The following is a 27213-nucleotide window of genomic DNA, read 5'->3' as shown; positions in this document are numbered from 1 at the left end:
AAACAATCAAATATTTCCTCTCTAAAATATTAGATACGTCACAAAGTTTCAATTCGTTTACTATGTTTTCAAACTCTGCAACACAACTGTGACTAGTTTCAAGCCCAATAAAGTTTTGATTGAATACATGATGATGGTAATAAAGTTGTTATGACAAATAACAAGTTATCTTAGAGTTCATGAACCAGTAGGTATAGTCATGTTTACCGACTTGCAGGACAACTGCAATACCAAGGTCAATGTTAATTGCTGGGTAATGAATGATGACACCGACTAATTATGTTATAACCTTAGAGTATGAATAAACATATATTTATACTATGAGGTTTTAACCTAACCGTTCTTCATTTATGAACGTGTCGTCTGTAAATTATTGTAGGATTCTCCTGCACAAATTATTCGTTAGCACCGTCCCGTAGTTCCCGATCCTGTGAGATTGCGGGTATAGATATCAAGACACTCGCAAATAACGTGGTTTGGTTATTGCCAAAATAATGTTCAAAATTGTTGTGTAGTCATAGTCAAGTCATAAACTTTATATGTTTATAATATTAGTAGGTACCTATTGATAAATCATAATTGTACTTGACGCTACAGTTATTTCTCTATAAGTTCATCATCATTATTAGGTTTTTCATAATTCTACAGCTCTATGTCAACTCTATGATTATGAATGAGTGAACATAAAAAAATGAGCGTTAAGAGAATTATCAACTAATTTATAAATAGATTTTTATTATAAAAGCTTCAAAACTTGCATTTTTGAGCAGCCGATCTTAATACTTATTACAACCTGGGAGCATAGCTGGGCACCGTTAATCAAATAGTTAACTTCGTTAATCGTTAATCCGCTACAAAAAATATTAGCTTCGTTAAACGTTGAAGCGTTACATTCCGGAAGAATTAACGCAAGTTAACGTTAATCGTTAATCCGTTAATATGACTGGTTAATATTGCATTTTTATATCATTGTTTGAGATCCCCATTGGAAAAATAAAGATGAGCACTGGGGAAAAGTGCCATAATTTGTTTTTAGTTGATTTTATCTATAATTTTAACATAAATATAGTAATTTCTTGATTTCTTTGAAAAAAAAATCTTTCATCATTTTTCTTACTTGCCTAAACCTGTTAATCGCGTCGCGCGGTAAATAGTAGGCATTGGATTATCGATTAACGGACTTCTGCATATTAACGGAAGTTAACGGGTCCGTTAACATTTTTAAAAGTTAACTTAAAAGTTAATCCGTTAAACAAAATGTTAACTTCGTTAATTAACGATTAACGGATTAACGAGTTAATGCCTAGCTATGCCTGGGAGATATCACAATATCTTGCCTGTCAATCAATGTGTCAATACTACAATAGTCGCAGTCTCTGTTGATAAACTAGAACACCTTTAACAATACTAAATAACGAGAATTCAGAAGCAAGATAAACCACATACGAGTATGTAACACAAAACTATACGTCGTGCTTTATGTAATTTGATATATCTGAGACAATCCGTGCTCGTACAAAATGATATGAGTACTAAACCGTAGAGCAGTGATAGCCCAGTGGATATGACCTCTGCCTCCGATTCCGGAGGGTGTGGGTTCGAATCCTGTCCGGGGCATGCACCACCAACTTTTCAGTTGTGTGCATTTTAAGAAATTAAATATCACGTTTCTCAATCGGTGAAGGAAAACATCGTGAGAAAACCTGCATACCAGAGAATTATCTTCATTCTCTGCGTGTGTGAAGTCTGCCAATCCGCATTGGGCCAGCGTGGTGGACTATTGGCCTAACCCCTCTCATCCTGAGAGGAGACTCGAGCTCAGCAGTGAGCCGAATATGGGTTGATGACGACTAAACCGTAGGTACCTCGTCTAAATAACTGCAAGATTGAATGTCTGGGAACGAGCACTTGGGAGCGATGTAAATCCACTTGTACTTGATCAACAACAGCTGAATTAGGTTACCTACTCGTGATGCAGTGGGTAGGTCTTCAATTGAGACTTGGGTATTTGGTATACAGTGGATAGAACTTCAATTCTTAGTTTTCTTCGGGCAAGATTGCCTTACATGAAAAACTAGCTGACCCCGCGCGGTTTCACCTGCGTGGTTCCCGTTCTTATAAAAATACGGGGATAATATATAGCCTGTAGCCTTCCTTGATAAATGGGCTATCTAACATTTAAATTTTTTTTAAATCGGACCAGTAATTCCTGAGATAAGCACGTTGAAACAAACAAACTCTTCAGCTTATATATATTAGTATATTAGTATAGAAGTATAGATTAATGCAAATACAATTAAGAATGTAGGTACTCCTACTTATTTTTTTTTATTAGTTTACTTAACTTTGTTATTAAGGGATTAGCAGCCAGCGTATTTTTTTTCAACTTTAATATCTGTAATATTTTGTTTATTTTATCGTTCCAGATACTATATATTTTTGTAAACTAACAAAAGAGATAAGAATTACTGCAATCACACTTCTCTGTTGTAGTTGGGATTTATTTTTAACTGTATGGCAATGACACAGAGAACGTTGGTATCAGGAACTGAACGAGTGACCTTTATTTGAGTGCCAAGATTAGGCAATTCTCCTGTACTATTTTGCCAAGTGTCATTGAAAATGAGAGTAAACATTTCTTTAATATGAAATAAGTAGTATAATCAACAACTTATTATGTCAACAATCCTAACCTAACAAAAGCATGAGTTTTCCAGACAAATTCTTTTAAGTAAACCTTCAAAGTCAAGAACTTTTGAGGTTCACCACGCTATGATAAAACAATGTTTGCTTAATATTCATTTATTATCTAAAACCAATATAATATTATGAAAAAGATGTCAAAATATGAGCTTCCTAGTTGAATAGATTACATGAAGCAATCGTTTAAAATATTTGTTTAAATAGGTACTATAACGTAATATTTGGCTTGACGGAAGTTGAGCTCTCTAAAATGGGACAGGTAGTTCTCATAGCACTGTAGATCGTCGTGAAGTTTTCATTATTTTCCACGACATACCAACTAATGAGCACACCCAGCTTTGCAGAAGACTGGTCAAATCTATATCAATCTGAGTATAAGAACTATCTATTGTATTAAAAATTCTTTATAATATTAGTATGTACATGTACTATGTAGATATACCGATTACTCGTCTAGTATATACATCAAAGACATGAAACTTCAAATTCAAAGCAGTCGTGTCTCGCTCAAAAGAGAAGCACGATCACACGATGTGATTTATTAACTGTTTACGTTGTAATTAAAAAGGCCACGACAAACACAGCTGCCTCGTCTGTGTGTCAGAGACTCGGTAACACTGGACTATTATGGTCATCGAGACGTGTTGCGTAATCTGCGAAACAAAGGCTCACTGTGTCGACTGTCGAGCTGTGCCTGAAAAGGAAACACGCTCTGATTTATAAATGCGCATTAGCATACATTACTTGTATTAAAAGACTAGCGGACGCCCGCTACTTCGTCCGCTCCTAGATCTCTTTAATCCGGAACTATCGCAAAATCCGTTCTTAGTGGATACCTATCTAACTATACTACCTCCCTGCAAAATTTCAGCTTTGTACATCAAGCGGATTTGCTAAATCTGAAATATATTTGCTCTATTTGATGAATAGAAAGGACAACTGACTCCAAAGTATGAAAACTATACCCAGACTGTACAGCCCCCTAGCCAAGTGGCACGTCGCGTCGATTCCCTTTTACGATCGCTAACGCTTTGACAACTAGAAAAATGTATGGGTATGACAGATCTTGATCACGTGAGCTGTCGATAGCAAAGATCATTCCCATACATCTTTCTAGTTTTCGATGCGTTAGCGATCGTAGTTCGCTAACGCATCGTAGATAGTAGTATCGTAGTTGGCTAGGGGGGCTGAAATAAAATTGAGTGGAATAGATAGAATAAGGACTCTAGTTTACGATAGCAAGGGTCGCATTAATGTGGGTATTGTCATATTTTACAATTGTGGGAATCGAATCCACGACCTTTGGTGTAGAAGACATGGTCCCACTGCGCCACTTGGTCTTTGCGCAAAAAAAGAGTCTGTTTCTTTGCAAGAAAAGGGTTTGTAGTAAACTTAAGGCTAGGATTCACGCAGAACAGAGTTAAATAGAGGTAAATAAATAGAGTTTGAGAGTGTTGAGTGAGTTGTCTCTCCATGAAATCTAATTACTTTTCTACAGTGCAAGCAATATGCGTCATCAAATACCAAGTACCTAAGATAAAATGCAAATGAACGCTGAAGTGAAGTGTAAACATCACTTTTAAAAATAACGCAAAAAGTATGCAGTTATCTTTTAAAACATTCTTTAACTCCTTTGTCTGCATTGAAACATAAATCCCAGATGCACATGGTTGTTTTATGTTTATGAGTCATAAAAGGTTAATCTTCGTAAATAGGTGCATTATTACATTGGTCGGTAGGTATAGTACCTTCTTGTGTTGCTGGAACAATAACTTCACCTTACAGTACGATATCTAGGCCAAGAGATAGCTATACAAGGATGGGATTATTGTTATAGTAGCTAGATTCAATCTCATAATTTGTCGATACAAAAGCTATCAGATATTTCTGAATTCATCATTAACAACCTAGCTTACGCTTAAGCACGAGTTTCCTTACAGAATAAAAGAGATTTGGCTAAAAGTCCCTCACGCTGGCCCAATGTTGTTATGCAGACTTTACACACGTATGTAGGTATGCAGGTTATCTCACGATATTTTTTCTTCACCATTTGAGACACGTAATATTACTGAACATAACTGAAAAGTTGGAGGTGTATGCCCCGGAGCGGGTTCCAAATCAAAGGCAGAGGTCATATCTGGGCTATCACGGCTCCTTTCTGAATTATGACTATTGCATAGAAGCAGGTGTTACTTTGCGGAAGTTCATCATGAATATATAATAATTAATTTATTTTGCTATTATCCGCTAAATGTGACAACGTAGAATGTTGACTCTACAACGTGCAATTGCGTTGTAGAGTCAACATCTCCTGAGGATGCTCCGGTTTCGAGGTGAAACGTATGCAGAGAGTATTTCATCGGACCTGGGTGACGTTGTCGCGTGGGTTCGTCTGCTTTTCGCGGATAATAGCAAAATAAATTAAATATTATATATGAATTATTACTATCAAGACCAAAGCACAATAGATGAAATGACATTTTTGGACGCCAAAAATGTTTTGTAAGCAACAAAGGCAATTAAGTTCCGGAAACTCCGACCCGTAATAATGTATGCGCCCTTTACCAACCAATATTTTGACGAAATTATAGGTAGGTATAGTCTTTTGTTTCCAATGGCGTTAGAGGAAATGAATCCCGGTTAGCCAAGGCTAGTTAATGGGCTGTAAAAGGCAGGGCGCGGCGTACCTTTATTGTCCCAGAGCCAAAGCGACGTTATGTAACGTTAGGGTAGGGTGTCTGCAAACTGGGTTAGGTCAATGTCAGAAAAGGGTAAACTGAAAAAAGTAGGTCTGCGTTATATACTTGATAAATAGATTAAGTTCAACTCAATAGAACTTATAATCTTAATTCGTCAGCATTTCTGTAATTTTTTTACAAGTTAGCCCTTGACTACAATCTCACCTGATGGTAAGTGATGATGCAATCTAATATGGAAGCAAACTTGTAAGGAGTATGATGAAAATCCACACGACATCATACGGATGGTTTCAACACGACATCGTACTAGAACGCTAAATCGCTTGGCAGTACGTCTTTGCCGGTAGGGCCGAAGCTTCCCACCAGCCAGACCTGGAACAATTAATAAAACCTCAATCGGCCCAGCTGGGGATCGAACCCAGGACCTCCGTCTTGAAAATCCACCGCACATACCACTGCGCCATGGAGACCGTCAACATTAGCATCATCGTTGCATTAGCATATTGTAATAACCCACTACATAACTTGCACACTCTCTTTAGAGGGAAGAGAATTTGTGACTTACACTCACTAGCTGCTCAATCGTGGGTTAGCGGGCTTTGAGTTATAATATTTAACCCTCTAAGAGTTCATTTAAAGGAGCAGCAACTGCTACCGACGACTGCAGTCGACTGCAGTGCAGACGTCTGAGCGGAAGTCGGCGGCCGTCGCCGACTGCAGACGCCAGTCAACTGCAGTCGCCGATGTCTCAGCGGCAGTAGACGGCAGTCAACGGCAGTCAACTGCAGTCGTCGGTAGCAGTTGCCAGCTGCCACAACGTGCTGCTCGTGTAAATGAATCCTAACGATCATGACAATGACTTTCTCTGCCAGGAATGGGGATATCACGCCAATAACTTCCCAACTTCAGGCTACGTACTGAGAATATCTGGTACAACATGCTTAATATTTTGTAGCCTAGACCCAGGACTTGAAACCTGTTAGTAGGGGAGCTCGGGATGCTAAATTTGCAGTTACTAAAGCGTCATTTAATTTGGTAGATTAGATGCTAAAAGAATAAATGGTTATATACTTCTTTCGCGGTAAGCGGTAGGGAAAAAAACTACAGACCTTAAAGACAATTTTTATTACTTCGGCTCCCCTTAGAAATCCCCTCTTCGGCTCCCCTATCTAATGATAGCCTCTATAGCTAATAACTAGACCAACGAGTTAAGGCGGTTATTTATTACATTTTGAAAATAAATAAATACATCCTGGCTCAACAGGAGATTACTGGCGACATTAAAAACTTATCGGCAGACATACTCGTACCGCCAAATGATTTGAAGTTCCTGTACGATAAAAATGAAACGTTAAAACCAATTAGAGTTCAATAAACTACCATTCTTGGGTCGAATTAAACAAACAAAAAATATAAAAAAGCAGATTTTAAAGTAATTGTTTTATCTATAACTGCATTATTTTTGTATCTGCCCCACTGATACATTGGTTAGCTAGTTCAAATCCGGATGATGAAGTTCAGGATTTAAGTCTCGGGTCAGGCTAACAAAAAATAAGTTATTCGGATTTATCTTTCCAGAAATATCTGCCTGAAGTTAAGAAATCGGCGATGTTAGTGTTCCATTTGACCTCTTTCGGCTTGCGAAGGTTTTGTCCCATCGGGTTAGGAGAGTTAGGGTATAAAAAGTGCACATGTGTTAGCACACACACTTGTGCACTTTATTATAAAAATTAAAATAACCGTGTACTACATATTATGTATTCTAACTAGTGTGCTCCAACTAACTAAGTAGCTCCAACGCACGAATGGAGTTTACTCTTTCAGATCGATTCTAACTATGTACGTCTCAATACTACGCCTGAAAAGTGAAAGGTGCGCAACCGAGGAGCAGCAGGCCGCGGCGTGCGGGCGCGCTAACGTAATTCTGTCATTCGTTCATCGAATTTTACTGCCCATATTTTTGACGTGACAACGTCTTATAATTCAATGGAGCCGGCTACACACTCGAAAAAAGATGACGTCATGCGTCGTTCCCTCGCCATAGAAGCTGGATCTAGGGTTGCCAACTTTTTTACAAGAAACAAAGTATATTCTGGTCTACGAAGATTGTTAAACAGTATTTTAGAAAAACTAACATTTTCTTTTGAAAAATGCATCCATTCTATCAGTATTTTCTTATGACGTTCTCACGTTCAACTATCGTCAGTAAACCGACTTTACAGACAACCGATTTTTTTTCATACCGGGGGCTATATATGAATAATAAAATTTTAGTAAAAAAAATACAACCGACTTTAAAACCTAATAACGTATCCACTAATATGTTCTACCTGCTGATCAGTATGAAGGCGGTGCTAAGCCGGTGAATCCGGCTGACCGAATTGAGAACCTCCTCCTTTTTGAAGTCGGTTAAAAAACGATTCTTATGGAGTAAACTCCAAAAACTTTGGCGGCTGTGGCCGATATAATTCTTTTGAGGCAGTAAATTATTTGTGCATGTATTGAGTTTGTATTAGCTACATTATGCTGCTATCATTCGATTTATTCCTCCTATAACGTCTTACGTAATAGCCGATATTCGGGAACGCATTAAAATTTCGCAATGGTCATTTGTATAATGGGAGTAGGAAACACCATTCAATCCAGAATTAGATGCATTGGCCAATAACTTGGTTCATTTTTGTTATGCTATATTATAGCCTCTATTTATTACAGCAATGGACGATAAACTAATAATAAATTGTAATGGAATATAGGTTATAGGTTTTATTAACCTATAACGTCCAGTTGGTATTTCTTGTGGAGTTAGTGGCTGCAGATGTTCTGAGACTTCACAAAAAAACTCATGATGTAAATAATCGATAATAGATTTTAAATATGCGTAGTTATAGTCTGACAAGTACGTTGATGACACTTCCATGATACGCGGGCGACGGGAGGAAAGACTGCGCGGGTGTGAAATCGTGCGTGCGGGGAAGTGAGGTGCATCAGTCGTGGGTTTTTCATTCATCACTACACGCCCCCCGGCCCGCGCGGGCTATCGGGAGTTATATGAATTAGTGATTTTGTGCAATAATGTTTTGTTTTGTGTGCGCATGGAGAACATGTCGGGCCGGGAAGGCGAGTGTTGTTGCATTCTAAATTGATCCCTTAAACCTACCCCCAAGGTCACAAGTCCTGCGACCTGCTCGAGGTGTTTCCTCTACCACAAAATGATAGTACAATCACTTTCGCTGCTACCCGTCATGTCAGAATAGGTTTACGGCCGTTTTCAATAACCTATCTATCCGCCATTTAGCTTCGATTCAAAAACCTACTATAGATAGTGTGACTGTTACTGATAATCGAGGATAGCTATCGATCCGTAATTTTAGTTATGTTATTGAAAATGGCCGTTAATGGATAGGCTCCTTTAATAGGCTAATGATGATGAATGATGATGATGAAATCCAATTGAGCTAATGACATCCGATAGCTATTTTAATGCTTAAAGAGTGAGGAAACAATCCTGCAAGTGACCGAGTGATTACCACCGTCTATTAGTTCAGTTTGCAGCATTAGATGCACACTATACGATGTCGGCCTTTGAGTCATCGATATAAATCTTTAGATATGCCCCTATAAATTAAATAACGCACAATTTTATGACATAACCAAAATCTTATTGTCTTATCTTAGTACGTAACAAGCGCATGCTGTGAGTGGACGTGGACTTAAAAAAATATTTACTGTTTTTTATTATTTTAATCCCTTAATTATGGCTTCGTGTTCATTTTGGAAGTGTAAAAACACAAGCCACAACATGAATAAAGAGAAATATGTTACGAGTGATGACGTACTCAATGTGCGAAACCAATGACATTTCCGCGACGCTTTGAGGCCCATCTAACGATCTACGATCGATGTTCTGAGTAGTGTTTTTAATATAATGTTTATAGACCTATTTAGAAACAACGTACACAATTTTAATTATTGACTTTGTTCCCCACAAAACACCATGAGTGATCTAAAAATAAAATAGCTATACGGTTGGCACTATATTATGTTGAAGATAAAAATATCTCCAACAAAATAGTGCGACGTCGTCTTTATCGACTTCGGCTAATTTAATATTTCAACGCCGTGAACGAAACCGTTGACAGGTTCAGAAACATTGCTTCAGGGAACGTGCTGTCAGCACATTAAGGAGCACACGTGTGCTAATAATGGTTATGGATAAATATTGGTCTAATAAGGTCTAATAGTTAGTCCCAACAATCAAACCAACCGAACTCTTCAGTCTTTTAATTAGTCCCAACAATCGCACCAGCCGAACTCCTTAGTCTAGTTATCCCGCCAACCAGCATTGGAAGAGCGTACAGTGGGCTTAAACTCAAAATCCCCTCTCCTATAATAAAATAGGTTTGGCCCGGAAAGTAATGATGAGATATATCAAAACCGTAAGACCTTGTCCAGAAGGGGCGAATTCGTCGCGAATCGTATCGCGCGAATTCATACGCGCGTTGTCGAAGTACTAGACATCAATAAATTGCGTCCACAAGCATCGCGCGAATTCAAAATACGCTCGTAAATCGCGTGCACTACGCCAGACTCGCGCGTGAGCCGCGCGTATTGCGCGCGAGTCGAGGTACTAGGGACGCCTTGTGGCGTCCAGTTAACGCGCGAACTCAAGAGCGAGTGCGCGTTCAACTCCATGTTTCATACTGAATTTCTCCCTAAATGCTCGCTCGTAATACGCACCTTGTGGACGTAACCGTCGCGCGTTATACGCGCGAGAGAATCGCGGCGAATTCGCCCTGGACTGAGCCTAAGCATAAATGATTGTTTGTTACAGGAACCATGAGAAGGTGAACAGTAAAGAAACAAAAACATCGAAGACATTAAGAAGACTATTTACCGAAGCAGTGCTTCACAAATAAAGCCAAAATGAAGCGTTTACAGAAGTGCTGCTGCTGTGCTTCGACGCGCACCGGTTCGCTCATCACAGCGAGTCTCGGCATCATCCTGTCTATAGTGACCATCATCACGATATGGGTGGCGGACAAGCATTATGTTTCCTACCGGACGTTCATCTTTGCGGAGGACTTTGACAAAAAACTGTCAGAGATGGACCGTAAGTATTAATTTACTAGCTGACGCCGCGCGGTTTTACACGCGTGGTTCCCGTTCTCGTAGGAATATGGGGATAACATATAGCCTATAGTCTTCCTCGATAAATGGGCTATCTAACACTGAAAGAATTTTTCAAATCGGACCAATAGTTCCTGAGATTAGCGTGTAACAAACAAACAAACAAACTCTTCAGCTTTATAATATTGGTGTAGATTAAGAAACACGGCTAAAACTTACGTGATACAACGTCGGAGCCCGACTACTTTCGAATCCATACGGGGCCCTTAGTCATGAGTTGTTTCTTGAAGCGGCATGATCCTAACTAAATATAATATACTGAAACTGAATATATAAAAGAACACTTACGATAGTTTAAATTGTAAAATTCTAAGACCATTGTAAGTATTCACCAAATATTTTCCGCAGCTCAATAGCTCAAACGACGGTATTCCGAAAATTCTTATTTATCACTGACTTCCAAAAAGGAATCAGTAATTTTTTCAAAATTGATTGATTCGATTTGAAGATGGGTTTCGTTATTTAGGTAAATGTAGGTAACTAGCTATATTTTTAGGGAAGGTCTAGGTTTTTATTGTTGTAAAATTTAAGGGCAGTTTGATTTTGCTTGAACAATATTATTAGTTTATCAAAACCCTAGGTCTCTAAGAAAATATAAGAATATCCATACTAATATGATAGACGGCCTCCGTGGCGCAGTGGTATGCGCGGTGGGCTTACAAGACGGAGGTCCTGAGTTCGATCCCCGATTGAGGTTTTTTGTAATAGGTCTAAGTCTGGTGGTGGTGGTAGGTGGGCACCAGCAAAGACGTACCGCCAAGCGATTTAGCGTTCCGGTACGATGCTGTGTAGAAACCGAAAGGGGTGTGGATTATCTTCCTACTCCTAACAAGTCAGCCCGCTACCATCTAAGATTACATCATCACTTACCACTTACTTACTTATTATAAATGGGAAAGTAAGGTTGTCTGCCTGACATAATATGTCTGTCTGTCACTGAAATTTGATATATACATATATTGGACCTTGGAGCAGAACTTAAGCTCCTTTATTTCCTGGAAAAATCCATGGATCCTACGGGATTTATGAAAAACTTAATCCACTTACGTAGTCAAGGGCGTTCGCTAGTAATCTATACACTTAAAACTATACCTAGGTGTGTATAATGACATAGGTACAATTGTACATAATTAATTTTTATTTTCTTTTTCAGTTCCGAGAATATTTCTCACAGTCAACCTTTGCTTTACAATATTGATATGTGGACTTCTCATTATCGCTGTGTTAAAGGTAAGCTGGTTATAAACTATTTTTTATATTGCAATTTCTTTTTGTGAAAGAAACTTAGCTACTTATACTTATAATATAACTTATACTAATAACTATACATATTATGCCCACGTGGAATGGTGGCGAGAATACTGGCTGCATTTTTGCTTTACCTTCTGTCACCAGTCGAGGCAACTAGCCGAAATAAATCTAGATTTTTTACATGATTATTTTAAATTATTTCGCTATATTTTAATTAATTTTTTATTTATTTAACGCTGCAAAGGTTTCGTTTTCGGTAAGAGATTTTATGCAAATATTTTACTTCTTCCAAGCTTCTTACCTATCTATCTTCATATTTCCTTTATTACATACTGATAGCTCATCAAGTTAAAAACTGATTCCTCTGATTCAAAGGATCAACTTTGACCACATTTCACACAGGTATCAATTGCTGTTAAATGAATAATTATAGAGAATGTATGACCCGGTGGACTCTGTAACTAACTGACTCGCTGATGATGATGATGATGATGATGATGATGATGATGATAATGAGAAAAAAAATAATCACCCAGTCGTGAATGTCAGAAGTTCAATTTTTTGTGCGCTTGTTTATTACAAATAGGCGTCAAACCACTGGACCGATTTTAAAAATTCATTCACCAATGGAAAGCTACATTATCAAAGAACTAGCTGACGCCGCGTGGTTTCGCCTGCGTGGTTCCCGTTCCCGTAGAAATAATATATAGCCTATAACCTTCCTCAATAAATGAGCTATTTAACACTGAAAGAATTTTTCAAATCGGATTAGTAGTTCCTGAGATTAGCGCGTTCAAACAACAAACTTTTCAGCTTTATAATATTAGTATAGATGACACAGGCTATCTTTTATCAATATGTTCCTGAGGGAATGCGAACTACGCGGGTGTAACCGCAAAGAGTCTGCTGTATCTAACTATAGTTAACTGTCGGTATTACAGCGACGGTCGTGGCTGATGCTGCCGTGGGTAGTGTTGGGCATCGTGTTGGCTGTTGGTCTGCTGATTAGCGTGCTGCACACGTCCATCACCTACTACCTCGATGGGCAGCAGCACGCCTTGCTGGCTACACTTATACTCATCGGTGGACTTATTTATTTGTGTGAGTGTTGTGATTTTTTCATTTATTTTTTAACCGACTTCAAAATAAAGGAGGAGGTTCTTAATTCTACGCGTAAGTTTTTTTCTTCTTGACGTGACAACGTCCTACACTTCGATAGAGCCGGCTGCACACTCGAAAAAAGACGACTTCATGCGTCGTTCCCTCGCTCTAGGGTTGCCAACTTTGTTTACAAGAAATAAAATATATTCTGGTCTATGAAGATTATTAAAACGCATTTTAGAAAAACGAAAATTTTCTTTTGAAAAATGCAATCATTCCATCACTATTTTCTTATGAAGTTGTCACGTTTAACTATCGTCAGTAAACCAACTTTTCAGACAACCAATATTTTTCTTTTTTAATGTTTGTTACCGCATAACTTTGTCATTTCTTAACCAATTTTAAAAATTCAAAAAATTGTTTGAAAGAGCATACTTCCAGATTGGTTTAATTTATTTTTTTTTATGAAAAACGGTTTAGTAATTTTGTGTTAAAGTGAAAATAACGAAATTGCCCATACTGTGCGCTTTCGTTCACAATGCTATGGCATACTAAAAACAGAAAAATAAAATCTTTTTAACCGACTTCAAAATCACAAAAATAAACTAAAAAGCAATAATAACATTGTATGTGCTACATTCTGGTCACTTTGAAGGCGAAGCTAACACAGTGATGCATTAACTAAAGACGATCAAATCAAAAGGATTTAAAGACAGTAATTCTTTCCCGTGGTTCCTCCAGAAACGGCTTTAATTATTACATCACTGGTATGGCACCGCCTTCAATATGATCAGATCAGAATAGTTTATATTTGTGATTTTGAAGTCGGTTCAACTTTTTCGTTAAAATTTATTTTCATTTATTTTTATAACATCAATATCTAGGGTCGCTCATTTTTTGGTGATTTCTCGTTAGACACACGTATATAAACAAAGAAGATCATGCACGCTCTATACAGTTTTGGGCTCTTTCTTTCTTTCTTTCAACAAAAATGACACGAATCATCAAGAAAATCTAAGTTTGTTATTCTAGTTAAGCGATATCTACGCATCCATACAGAATGGTCCTTCTATATTGGTAACTTCCTCGTTTATAAATACCTAACTGTCTACCTACCGTGGGTACCTACGAGGAAGAGCATTAGAGGATAATGAGCGTGAAATCCAATTTAGTGGATCCTAATCTTGAACCGTAATGAAGCAAAAATAGATGTGCTTCATTATCGTGAAAAATAAACATTAAATAAAATTTGTTATGTAATAGTTTAAACAGTTATTATGTTGTTCTGCCACACTTCTGCCATATATAATTTATTTTATACAAAATCGAAAGTTTTTTCGAGAAGAGCCGGAGGTAAATTAGTAATAGGTTGCCCATTGATCGTTGAATGAATAATGTTAACCATTTTTAAATGTTGGCTTTCTGTATTCTCCGTTGAAAACAAAAAATACTCGTAAAAGAATTATTTCGATACGTTAATTAATTCCCGGGATATAAAATTTTAAAGTGAGCCCGGTGATCAGCTCGCGTTTAACGCCGTGACGTCATCAAACAACATTTGCTCGCCCGTTATAGGCAATTTTGTACTTCGAAATGTTGAAAACCGCTTGACGTGGAATGAAATTTGGATTTTCGATTCCGGCTTGAATTTCGTAATAATTGAGATTGAAATAAATAATTGATTTTCGATCTTTGATAGATATTTTTTTTATTTTGCTCCTTTTGTTGTAGGTACATAAATACATGGAAAACAATGGATTAGATATTTTTAGGGTTCGGAAATATTTTTTATTTACCTAAGTTATTTGTTTACTACAAGTTTAACACTTAATTCAAACCTAATATATTTTTGTTATTTACAGGCATATACCTCTACCTCTGGGCAGTTGTATTCAGCCAATACTTGGACATTCGCGACGAAGAAGAGAGGGGCAGATATCGAAAGGCTCCTTACAAACGATAATCTTTTTACCAGTCAATAATAATATAAACTAAAAAGTAAAAAGTGCCTTATTATATCAGTGATTATAAAAGTACACCGCAGATTACATTTATAATATATTGTAATTTTTTTTATTAATATCTAAGTATTGATTTTTCTAAAGAATAATATTTGGGAAGGTTTGTGTTCATTCTTGCTAATTTGTTATACCAAATTATCCTTGTAAGAGAATAGAATCTCAGAGGTTTTAATACATCTGATATTTTTTTTAAATCACTGTACCTTATTAACCGAGTTCAAAAAAAGGAGGAGGTTCTCAACTCATCGGATTTTTTTCCATAGTGACTCATTTAATCCAGGATCCGGTAGCAAACAAGGGCTGAAGCCTTCTTTTAAGTAATAATTAATATCAGTGTCAGAATATCTTCTGACACAGATATTTACTTAAAAGAAGGTATAAATTCTATTGATGTATCTATCAATAGAAATTCTATCGATATATCTATCAATAGAATTTATTTAGGGTTGTATAGATATAACGAGGTCACCAAAAATTATCCTTACGTAAAATGAGCTTCTAAAAAAGTTTCCCGGATCCTGGACTGAAGATTGTATAATGTGAAACTGTCACTTGTTTCTCTTCTTGTTGTTTTGAATCTCTTTGTTTGTCTACTTACCCTTTATTATTATGTACAGACTTGTTAAAGATTTGTAAAATTTATACGTTTTTTATGAATATTAAATTGACTAATTGTTGTTTACAACAATAAAAATAAAACAAACATACCTAAGTTAATTTAAGTATCTCATTTCACACGACTGATAAACTCTCATATTTTATACATAATTTTAAGGTTTATTTACCTATCTATGTAATAATGTCCTTCAGATTGGGCGGCCAATCTTATCTTGAGATTGGCCAGTAACTTTCTGTAATATCAGCCACTGACGATCAAGTAAGCTCAGTTTTATCGGCTGTTAAGCCGTTAGCGCTGCAGGCATGTGAGCTTACTTGATCGTCAGTGGCTGACATAACGATGTATATCTCGAAAGAGCGAATTTCGAATTCGTACCTCTATCTGTCCCATTTTATAGTATCGTGTTAGACGTAGAGAGATAGAGGTAAATTCAAAACACGCACTAGCTTTAGAAACATCGTTACAGAATAGCCCTACTGATCTATCTCGTCGGTTCAGTGGTTAGCTAGTTCGGCTACGGACCTTGGAGTTCAAGGTTCGAGTTGCGTCGTCATTATATCTCGATTTTTTAGTTATGATTTGTAGTTATAAGATATTAGTAATAAGTTACCAAAATATTTACCATAATCAAGAATATAATTATTATGGGCTTGTGATGGCCAGACCTTCGTCTTTTTAACCTACTTCAAAAAAAGAGAAGGTGTTCAAATCGACGCGTATGTATGTTTTTTTTGGTTTGTTACCTCATAACTTCGTAATTTAATAACCATTTTGAAAATTAGTTTTTTGTCGACAGATACTTCCAGATTGGTCCCGTTAAATTTTCACGAAAATCGGTTTATTAATTTTTGTAAATTAATTATTATATTCAGGCAGTCTCTTGATAATTAAAAATATGCTTCTAGCTTACATTATAATGAAATATTTTAACTTATTGTACAATTACATAGTTTAAGTCTTTTTAAAAAATAAATTATACTTTAATTTTCTTTGTTTTTATTGCTTTTCGTATTAATCAAAGTTTCATTTTATATTTTGTTTCTCGATGGGTATCGTGATGAGTTGGATAGGTATACTTAAGTACTAGCGAACGCCCGCGACTCCGGTCGCGTCAAATTCTTTTTACAAGTCCCGGCATTGCATAAGTATCCCACAGTAAAGAAATGTTTTTTTCTCTTTTTAGGGTTCCGTACCTCGAAAGGAAAAAAAGGAACCGAAAAAAAAGAAAGGAAGTGATATAAGAGAACACTTTGTTGGCCTTATTATGTCTATTTGTCCAGACCCTTTTTTTCGGGAGGTAGGTATGAATTGCCAGGTTTATTGGTCCTCGCAAAATATGTTCGGTTTTTTTTTAAGTCTTTTTATGGGATTTTCGTTTTTTTAGCATGCGACGGATGCTATGAATTTCGCTATTTTACGTATTTTAAACTAAATAATTAAATATCACGTGTCTCAAACGGTGAAGGCAAAACACCGTGAGGAAACCTGCATATCAGAGATTTTTTTTAATTCTCTGCGTATGTGAGTCTGACGATCCGCATTGGGCCAGCTTGGTGGACTATTGGCCTAACTCCTCTCATTCTGGGAGACTCGAGATCAGCAGTGAGCCGAATATGGGTTGTTAACTTGGTAATGATAATGTTGATGATGAAACTAAATAACTAATCTGTGGTAATACTACCTTCTTTTAGGTCTGTAATAGCGTTGCCAATATAAGGGGAATTCCCTAAATTGTGGGGAATTCCTAGTAGCTTAGTACCCATTTTGGGGCTAAAGTAGTGATGTGCCTAGGTAGATATTTATTTACATAATTTCATCTCATTTGGGGAATGGGGTGAGGATTGATTCTATGCGGGGAAAACGTGGGGAATTAGAAATTCTAGATCTGCATTTACACCTTACTTATGCGTACATAAGTGACATACCTGTTAAATTATGATTTGGACGATTTATTTTAGTATAAACTTCAATTTTATCATTAGATTTTAATAATAATGACAGCCCTAGTGTATACACAGGACATCACCAGCAGGGAATTCCAGGGAACCCTGAAACGAAACTACAATAGTACTACCCACATATTTTACAATCATTTATTACAATCAATTTTATTGTAATTTATTTAATAAATAAAATTACGGTATTTAATTGTAAAAATGAATGTAAGATTGCTAGAAATCCTAATACACAAAAAATGCATTAAAAATCTAGATGAATTTTACTTTATTCGTTCATTCGACATGACATTTGGAAGGGCGATATTGTTCTCCTTGAATTTGGGGAATTTCACTCAGCTTTTGGGGAACTAGAACAATAGGCATTGGCAACTAACATTTCTGTGCCCTACATCTATGGCCAGTACCACAGACTCAGATACAATCTGACTCCTTCATTTGACGTTTGAGGTCCGACTCTGACAGCTGACTTAAATTCTGTGATCTGTGATTGCCTGTTCTGTGCTGTGCTCTATTTCAAAATAAATTAATTAAATTAAAGTTAAAGGTTAAAATAAGTTAAAGTTAGAGGATACAGTAATAAAGTTTAATTTAAAATAAATAATTGTGCAAATCATGGAAATTTCGTTTAAAGGTAAACGGATCTTAGTGACCGGTGCTGGACAAGGTTAGACCAACTTTTTTAAATAGCAAATTAAACTGTAATTAATTCAATAAGTACATAATACCTATCTATCTCATAACTCACGAGCTAAAATAAGGTGACTTAAGCTGCAAATATCTACAACTTATGAAGTATTTATTATTAAACTTGTAATTAAGAAAATATTTGTTAGTTTTGTTCCAAAGATTTCTAGATCCTATGTTACTTTAAAACCGGCTGAAATTTTAAAGTAATTTGCAAATTCGTTTGGGTAATTTTTTTTTTTTTGGGTAAGAAGTTGTTATTCATGGTGTTATTATTACTCATGTATGGCAAGATGTTAAATATTCATCATCTTAAGGTCTTATTTTTAAATCTTTCCCATTACAATAAAAACATCCAAAAATTCAATTATTCAATTAACTATTATTACAGGTATAGGCAGAGGGATTGCAGTTGAGCTATGGAGAGCTGGAGCGAATATAGTTGCATTATCTAGAACGAGGACTCATTTAGAAAGCTTAAAAAGTGAATATCCGTCCATTGACATAGTCGATGTAGACATAAGCGATTGGGACAAAACACGTCAAGTGGTGGAATCTTTAGGACATTTTGATGCTCTGGTTAATAATGCAGCTGTTGCAGTGTGTGAACCATTCCTTACTTGTACTGCTGCCGATTTTGATAGGTAAGCAACTTTTCTTTCTTTTATTCTTCCTATCTGAGGAATAGTAACTATTTTGTTACATTTTGGTGTTGATTAACCCTTGAAAATGACTAAAATTGTTTATTTTAAAATTAATTTAAATAATACTCTCTCATTTTTTTATTAGTCACTTTTTTTTAGTTTTTAATAATGTTGATATAAGAATAAAATACGAAACACTATTAAAAATTAATAAAAAAAATCAACCCTCCTGCTGCGGGACATTTAAGCGCCCAAGCGACCGGTGGCTCCAGAGTGAGGAACCTCACAATACGTGCCATTTCAAGAATCACTGCCTTTCTTTATTCTCTTGATCCATAAGCTTCTTAAGGTGTTTGTTGAAGCTTTTCTCTATAAGACCTACTGAAACAACTATCGGAACAATAATAGTTGATTCAACATTCCACATGGCGATAATCTTGTAAGCGAGGTCCAAGTATTTTGATACTGCTTCCTTTTTGGCCTATCAGATTATCGCCATGAGAACAGTAATATCAACAATTATTGCATGGTGCACTGACCAATCACCTAGTATTGTATCAGGTCTATTGGCATCAATATATCTGTCATTGATAATCGTAGAGCAATGCACTGCTATTTACAAGAACTGATGCTGGGTTGTACCTATAGTAAGGCATCTCAGAATCAGATTGGCTATGTTGGTGGATTATCTTGGCTATATTGGCAGGTTATCTTGGCTACTAAATAATATATTATTAGATATATTATATTTGTGAGATGTATGTACAGAATATCTGACATGTGCCCTTTTCAAAATTGCATATTCAATTGTATCTGATCATATATATATCAACTTGCTGCAAGTTTATTTGTAGATAAAAACAATCACTGGTGTTAAGTGTTATCAGAAGAGTATGTTGATATGACAAGTATAAATAAACACAGCTGTGTTATCAAGTTGGCATTATCAGGATGTTAATAATTTTGCACTTCTTTATCATGTTGTTGCCATTCCAGTACCAAGCTGTTTTATTACTTTTAACTACTTGAGGCTTTTCCTTGAGCTTGATTAACTTGGTCCAGTAGTGCCTATGTTGCTTTGGGTCATAACATCCCCGTAGAGTGAATAGTCAGCAAGCCCCAAAATTGCCATTTTGAGTTATAAATGCCATAAAAATCCCCATTTTATTCTCTAAGTATCTAACTAAGCGTCATTTTTGTAACTGCCATAGGTTTTGTTTTATGAAATGTGTAAAATAGTTATGGAATTCTACTCTTTGAAATCTCGTGTGTAATAGGAAATTTAAAAAAATGTAATAGGAAAACCAAAATAGGTGTGGATTTTCATCCTAACAAGCTTGCCCGCTTCCATCTTAGTTGGCATCAGGTAATATTGTAGTCAAGGACTAACTAGGAAGGAAAATAAAAGAGAAGAAAGGCTCCAAATTTCATCTTCTAGGAGGAGAGGGAACATGACTCTTAAATGGGTCATTAACATAGGCTAATAATTTTATGATGAATTAAATAACATGTGCTCTACATTAATATGATAAAATTTAATTTTTCCAGGATGTTTGATATAAATGTGAAAGCAGCTCTTAATATTAGTCAAGTAGTTGCCAGGAAAATGGTAGAAAATAAAACTCACGGTGCCATTGTCAACATGTCTTCACAAGCCTCCAAGGTAACGTAAACTTCTGGGTCAGAAGTCAATGTTTAATTTTTTTTAGTCACTTCTTATTCCTGCAATCTGTTGTTTCAACGCTGGATTTTAAGTACATGTTTATATTAAGCACATGGCACAATGATCTCACATATATATATGGCATAGGGATGTATTATATCTTTTTTAAAGCTCCAATTTCTTTTTTATAGCTTTAATTTTAATAATTATGAAGGCTCTTACTTAAGATGGGGGAATAGTCATTCTATCCCGATACCTTAAATTTTTTTGACGTGACAACGTCTTATAATTATTCAAGAAGCCAGATGCAAACTCGAAAAAAGATGACATCATGTGTTGTTCCCTCGCTCTAGGGTTGCCAACTTTTTTTAAAAGAAATAAAGTATATTCTGGTCTATAGAGATTTTTAAACAGTATTTTAGAAAAACTAACATTTTCTTTTGAAAAATGCGACTGCACCATCAGTATTTTTTTATGACGTCACGTTCAACTATCATCAGTTAACCGACTTTACAGATTTTTTGGTAGAATCAAAGACAGCATTCTCTTGTTATTCTGACAACATTCTCTTCTCTTGCAATGAAAACAGCACTAGAGTGTGCTCTACAATTCTTGTTCTTGGTTCTAATTTTCCTCATATACTGGTTTAAAAAATAAAAATTGGTACACCTAAACAAAAGAAATAGTGCTCTATTTTTATTTCTACCTCCTTATTTGTTTAATTTAAACCAACATTTCGTGGATATTTATAGGATAACATTCCTTGACTTTTAAGAAAAATTAAAGTTTTATTAAAAAGGTAATGTTCATCAATTTACTTTACTTATCTATACTCGAAATTTACTTAGATGACTTTTTTACACAACAATAATGGCCGACTATGAATCAAAGACAATCAGTAGGGTTGAGAAGTTAACGGCGGGCATCGGAACGATATCAAGTAGGTATCGTTATAACTGAAATACCTAAACTAAAACATCCGTTACTATACTACGTTATCTTAAAAGGGAACGTATAGTAACGTTTGTCGGTTGTGTGCATTTTAAGAAATTAAATATCACGTGTCACAAACGGTGAACAGTGCACGGTTTATGCCTATGGGTACGCGTGGTTAAGAAATGGGGTAATCTTTTTATATTATTATTATAAATATACTTAAACAATACACATCACTATCTAGCCCCAAAGTAAGCATACAGAGTAGCTTGTGTTATGGGTGCTAAGATAGTTGATATTATAGTATTAATATACAATTATATACTACATATAAATACTTATATACACTCATGCTCATCACACAAATATTTTCCAGTTGTGGGAATCGAACCCACAGCCGTGGATGCAAAAAGCAGGGTCACTACCCACTGCGCCACGCGGCCGTCTCTTTCTTTAATCTTTTGGGGACGTACTAACGTCCAAGATTTGCTTATACTTCAAAAAAGTGTGCACGTATCCACGTACATACTGGGTGTAAGGGACATGATACCGAAAACTGCGTGAAGAGGTTAAATTTAGTTTCCACAACGATATTTTAAATAACAATTACGTGGGAAATGAGAAAATTCAGATTTTGAAAATTTTGAGCACGCAATATACAGCTAACAATGCGATAACAACGCTCCGCAATCTACTGTGTACGTACGAGTAGGTACGTACGCATCGACAGCAAATCGGCTGGCTACACTTACCTATCTAATACCTATTTTTTATACTTTACAAGTTTTTAACTAGGTACAGGTAATTAACTTACTTCAGGTTGTTTCTCGTTTACGAGACGTTCTGTCGTCATAGTAGGTACAATATTCATGAGTACTGAATTGATTTGATCTAAGCATTTCAAGACTTCTCAGTCAACACACACAAACACACACAATACAAACGACACAATTGTATGAGTATTCGTTACAGAAAATCACTACTAACATAACATAGAACATACACAAAGGTTTTTGAATTTTGGTTTGTTTGTCAACAGACCGCCGAACACGAACTAAAGAAAAAATAGCGTAGCGTCTAGCGAAAGGACCTAAAGTTTCAATATTTTGAAAATACCTATTAACCACGCCGCGCGGCTTAGGTTAGAGAGAGATAGCAATTATTTTCCTCGGCACCGGCGGCGGTCGGCAATACAACGTCGCGCAGTTTGTTTGTGACTTTGTATAGATAGATACCTATTAGTCGTGACCTGCCTATTTGACCTCTTGGAAAACAGCTGATCGCGCGCATTTTGCAAATTAAATTTACATTGCTAGTTTTTGTTAAAATCTTGATTTGACGATTTTTATTAAAAATCGTATTGAGATAATGTTATCCATACCAGTGTTTGAATAATGCTACTATTCGTAAGATATCTTTTACGCTATAGAATAACGTGAGCATATGTATTGTATAACATTTTTATTAAAAAACTATTTTTTTAAATAAAATGATTATAAAATATTTCATTTTCCCATCTTTAAACTAACAACATATCAATTATTAAAGAATCATTCATTATCATTTATCGATAAGTTAACGCTCGATGTTATTTACCCATCCTTGCTTTTCATAGACAATCTAGCGTTATGAAATGTCAAATTGCCGTAATCGTAGTTAAGCTGTGCAAATTAATCTCGTTGTGATTTTGTTTTTCAGAAAATAAATGTGAATAAATCGTAAATTCGGTGTAGTTTTTGGTGTAATTCGTACTGTACGCGTATAATAAAGGATTTAGACACTTTGTTCTTTAGAAATTACGTATACCGTAAGTGAAATATGTGATTTTAGTGACAAGACGGGTTTGTTTTGGTGATAAGACTTCTAAGAAAATTTTTGGTATATATAATTTATACTACCAATAAAGCTGGGATTAAATATGTTCAGATAAAATAGTATTATAAATGCTTATCCAGATAACATTACTTTGAGTTATATAATTGTTTATTATCATGTTTTCACACCTTATTGCTTGTAATCCACATATTATATTATTTATATGGTAATTAATAAACGGATATCTAATACATAGGGCAAATCTTAAAATAAATACCTACCCAAGGTATCAAGTAAGGTATAGCTGTCTTGTGGGTTCGGTAGATAGCATATGTGGCTTTATGTCCAAGGTTCGAGTCCTTAGTCGGGCTTAACAATATTGAAATTTTTTCTTTCTCTAAGAAACCTGAACATGCACATTTTAACCCCGCGGCTTAACCGGCGTAGTTCCCGTTCAAGAGAATACTGGGATAAAATGATGCCTATGATACTCACAAATAATGTGACTTTTTAGTGCTAAAAGAATTTTCAGAATCGGTTCATCGGTAGATCCAGAGATTACCCCCTGCAACACCACAAACTTTATTTTTATAAAATATTCGTATAGACTAGCGGACGCTCGCGACGTCGTCCGCCCTTAGACCTCTTTAATCTAGCCCTTACAGTAGTATCGCTGTAATAATGGAGTAACTTCTCCCGTTTTCCCAACTTTTCTTTTCACTGCTCTGCTCCTATTGATTATAGTGTGATGAAAACTATTATTGCCTAGGCGTATAAAAAATAATTGTACCAAATTTCGTTAAAATCTAGCCAGTAGTTTTTGTTTCTATAACGAACATACAGACAGACAATAAATTTACTTATTGCATTTTTGGCATCAGTATGGAACACTGATCACCCGCTGATAGTTATTTTGGAAATATATTTCATTCATGTACAGAATTGACCTCTCTACAGATTTATTATAAGTATAGATTGACAAAATCATGGCGTTTCCACTGCCCTTTTTCGTATGCCGTCCAGGAAAATAATTGTTATTTACAGGCAGCATTGAAAGACCATACCATATATAGTGCATCGAAGGCTGCGTTGGATGCTTTGACTCGTGCCATGGCGTTGGAGCTGGGCCCCCATGGGATCAGGGTCAACGCCGTCAACCCCACGGTCACCATGACGGAAATGGCCAAGGTCGGCTGGGCTGATCCAGAGAGGAGTGCAGAAATGAAGGCTAAAATACCATTGGGAAGGTACCTACTTATAGTTAAATTTTTGTTGTTGTGTAATAATAATGATAATACATGGCACTTAGCTTTCGAATATTATAGCTTTGCAAGTTTGTTGATGACACTCCCTTGATATGCGGGCGACTCAGACCAATTATTATTGTATAGAACCTGCCTCGCTAGACGTTACTTTTCTGTCAAAGTATATGATCAACGATCTAATGCGATTATAAAAACTGTCTCTACAGAATCGATGTTAAATAGTTGTAATCGTGTTCGGAGGTTAAAGAGCTCCGTAAAATTACCTTTTTGTGTAATTGAATTGTGTAAAAAACGAGCAAAAACTTCTAGTTAAGTATAAGATATATACCAAATCTAAGCTCGTTTTCCTCAGAAAATGACAGACAATTTTGTTCGTGACTCTGAGTGCAATACAGGTCCTTCTATAATTGGTCTGAGGCGGGCGACGATATTTTGGGTTGTATGTAAGAAAGATAAAAATATTTTTTTCTGCTTAGTTGACACTCGGAATAAAGGCCTAGCCTCAATACAAAATTGAGACATGTCCTTTCATTCATAGAAATAAAAGAATAAGTTACGTTTTAGTTGAACTTGCCATCTTTTTTATGGGTGTTTTACATATAGAAACACCGGAAACGGAAATATAAATGTCAGAATTCTACGGAATTAATACATGGACTATAGTTTATGTCAAAAATCGATAAAAAATTAAATAAACATTTACACTTCCTTTTGTTTATGAACAATGCACCGATTGCCGATGCTTTTGAATCGATTTTTCATATATGAAAAAAATATGAGTAAAATTCGATGAACGAATGACAGCGTTACGTTATTCTGCGCACCTTTCACCGTGCGCTGCTGCACCTATTTCGACAGTCGATCTGAAAGAGTAAACTCCATCTTGCGTCGGAGCTGATACACATTTTTTTTCAGATTTAGTGAAGTTTCCGAAGTGGTGAATGCTGTTGTTTTCCTGCTAAGCGAGAAGTCCACGATGATCAATGGTGTGGAACTTCCCATCGATGGGGGATTCCTCGCCACATAGTGTTATGTACCTGCTATTTGAAACCAAAGCAATAAGGCTCGAAATGTTCCTTTTTCCAATATATTTTTAATAAATTTTCTCTGAGATCTGTTTATTGCTACATTTATTATTGTTGATATTTTTAAGTACCAAAGAAAACGAATGCCTTGTATGTTACGTAGCGGCTAGGGATATTATGACGTCTTGTTAAAATTACGCAATCTATTGACTACTACATATCTTGAGTCGAGAAACAGAAATGTCGACCAATAGCCGCGGACTAGAAACATCACTCTCTCTCCTTCTTTGCGAAAGAAAACGATGTTTTTACTCCACCGCTATTGGTCGACATTTATCTTTATATTTTCACGACATATTACTTACAAAAAAGTAAGTAATATGTCGTGAAAATATAAAGATAAACAAATTATGTCTTTAAAAGGATATTTTTCTTTTTGTAACTGAAATCATTGTAATTTTAAATAACATTACTAATTAAATACTCATAATTCTCCACTGAAACTGTATGTAACTAAACAAAAGCAATAAAGATTTTATATTATCTATTTAAAGAATTATGCATTAGTTATAAAGGCACCTACAACTTTTAGACTTACATTCGCTTAAAAACACTTTAATATCCATTGTTATAATATATATCCATAATGAGCACTATACAAGCCATTGTTAAGTATAATGAGCACTATACAAGCCATTGTTTAGTATAATGAGCACTATACAAGCCATTGTTTAGTATAATGAGCACTATACAAGCCATTGTTAAGTATAATGAGCACTATACAAGCCATTGTTTAGTATAATGAGCACTATACAAGCCATTGTTTAGTATAATGAGCACTATACAAGCCATTGTTAAGTATAATGAGCACTATACAAGCCATTGTTTAGTATAATGAGCACTATACAAGCCATTGTTTAGTATAATGAGCACTATACAAGCCATTGTTTAGTATATTGAGCACTATACAAGCCATTGTTTAGTATATTGAGCACTATACAAGCCATTGTTTAGTATATTGAGCACTATACAAGCCATTGTTTAGTATATTGAGCACTATACAAGCCATTGTTTAGTATATTGAGCACTATACACCCAGCCATGTGGCCAGTGGCGTGCTACCTTACTTGGACTTGATACAAACCTATGTTAGACCACAGAATAACAAGGAATTTTCCAGTTTTTTTTTTACTTTTAGTGCATACCCTGGTTAAAAACCTTATGCACGCCACTGCGTGTGACCCATCATTCTTGCGTCAACGGCTTAACAAGGAATTTTCCAGTTCTTTACTTATAGTACAACATACCCTTGTAAAATACCTTATGCACGACACTGTAGATATGTGAACCATCATTCTTGCGTCAACGGCTTTGGTGAGGTAGTGCTTACAAAAGAATTGTTTGAAAATAAATGCAATAAAAATGTTAAAACTGCATTTTTTTAAATTATTTTTAATATGACGAATATTCTTAATTTCCAACTAGCGGACGCCCGCAACTTAGTCCGCCCTTAGACCTCTTTAATCCAGCCCTTACAGTAGTATCGCTTTAAAAATAGAGTAACTTTTCCCGTTTTCCCAACATTACCCTTCACTGCTCTGCTCCTATTGATCGTAGCGTGATGAAAAGTATACTGTAC

General features: G+C 35.8%; 2 protein-coding genes across 2 annotated transcripts in view; both read left to right on the top strand.

Moving 5' to 3' along the window:
* The window catches only part of LOC112054524 (uncharacterized), a 29248-nt gene extending 12679 nt beyond the window's left edge, over positions 1-16569 (top strand). Inside the window, exons 2-5 of the mRNA XM_024094344.2 lie at positions 10237-10515; positions 11746-11822; positions 12785-12944; positions 14807-16569. Coding sequence (XP_023950112.1) covers positions 10329-10515; positions 11746-11822; positions 12785-12944; positions 14807-14907 — 525 coding nt within the window. The 5' untranslated portion in view covers positions 10237-10328 and the 3' untranslated portion in view covers positions 14908-16569. The remainder of the gene's footprint in view (positions 1-10236; positions 10516-11745; positions 11823-12784; positions 12945-14806) is intronic.
* Positions 16570-17987: 1418 nt separating this feature from the next.
* LOC112054534 (D-erythrulose reductase) lies at positions 17988-25670 on the top strand. The gene is made up of 5 exons (XM_024094358.2): positions 17988-18206; positions 18618-18870; positions 20419-20533; positions 24329-24531; positions 25465-25670. The coding sequence occupies exons 1-5, from the start codon at positions 18155-18157 to the stop codon at positions 25574-25576; spliced, it is 735 nt and encodes a 244-aa protein (XP_023950126.1). The 5' UTR covers positions 17988-18154; the 3' UTR covers positions 25577-25670.
* Positions 25671-27213: the final 1543 nt, after the last annotated feature.

This window comes from Bicyclus anynana, chromosome 11 (assembly GCF_947172395.1).
Source record: "Bicyclus anynana chromosome 11, ilBicAnyn1.1, whole genome shotgun sequence".
Lineage (NCBI taxonomy): Eukaryota > Metazoa > Arthropoda > Insecta > Lepidoptera > Nymphalidae > Bicyclus > Bicyclus anynana.
The sequence above is the reverse complement of the archived record's forward strand: the minus strand, read 5'-3'. Positions and strand labels throughout refer to the sequence as shown.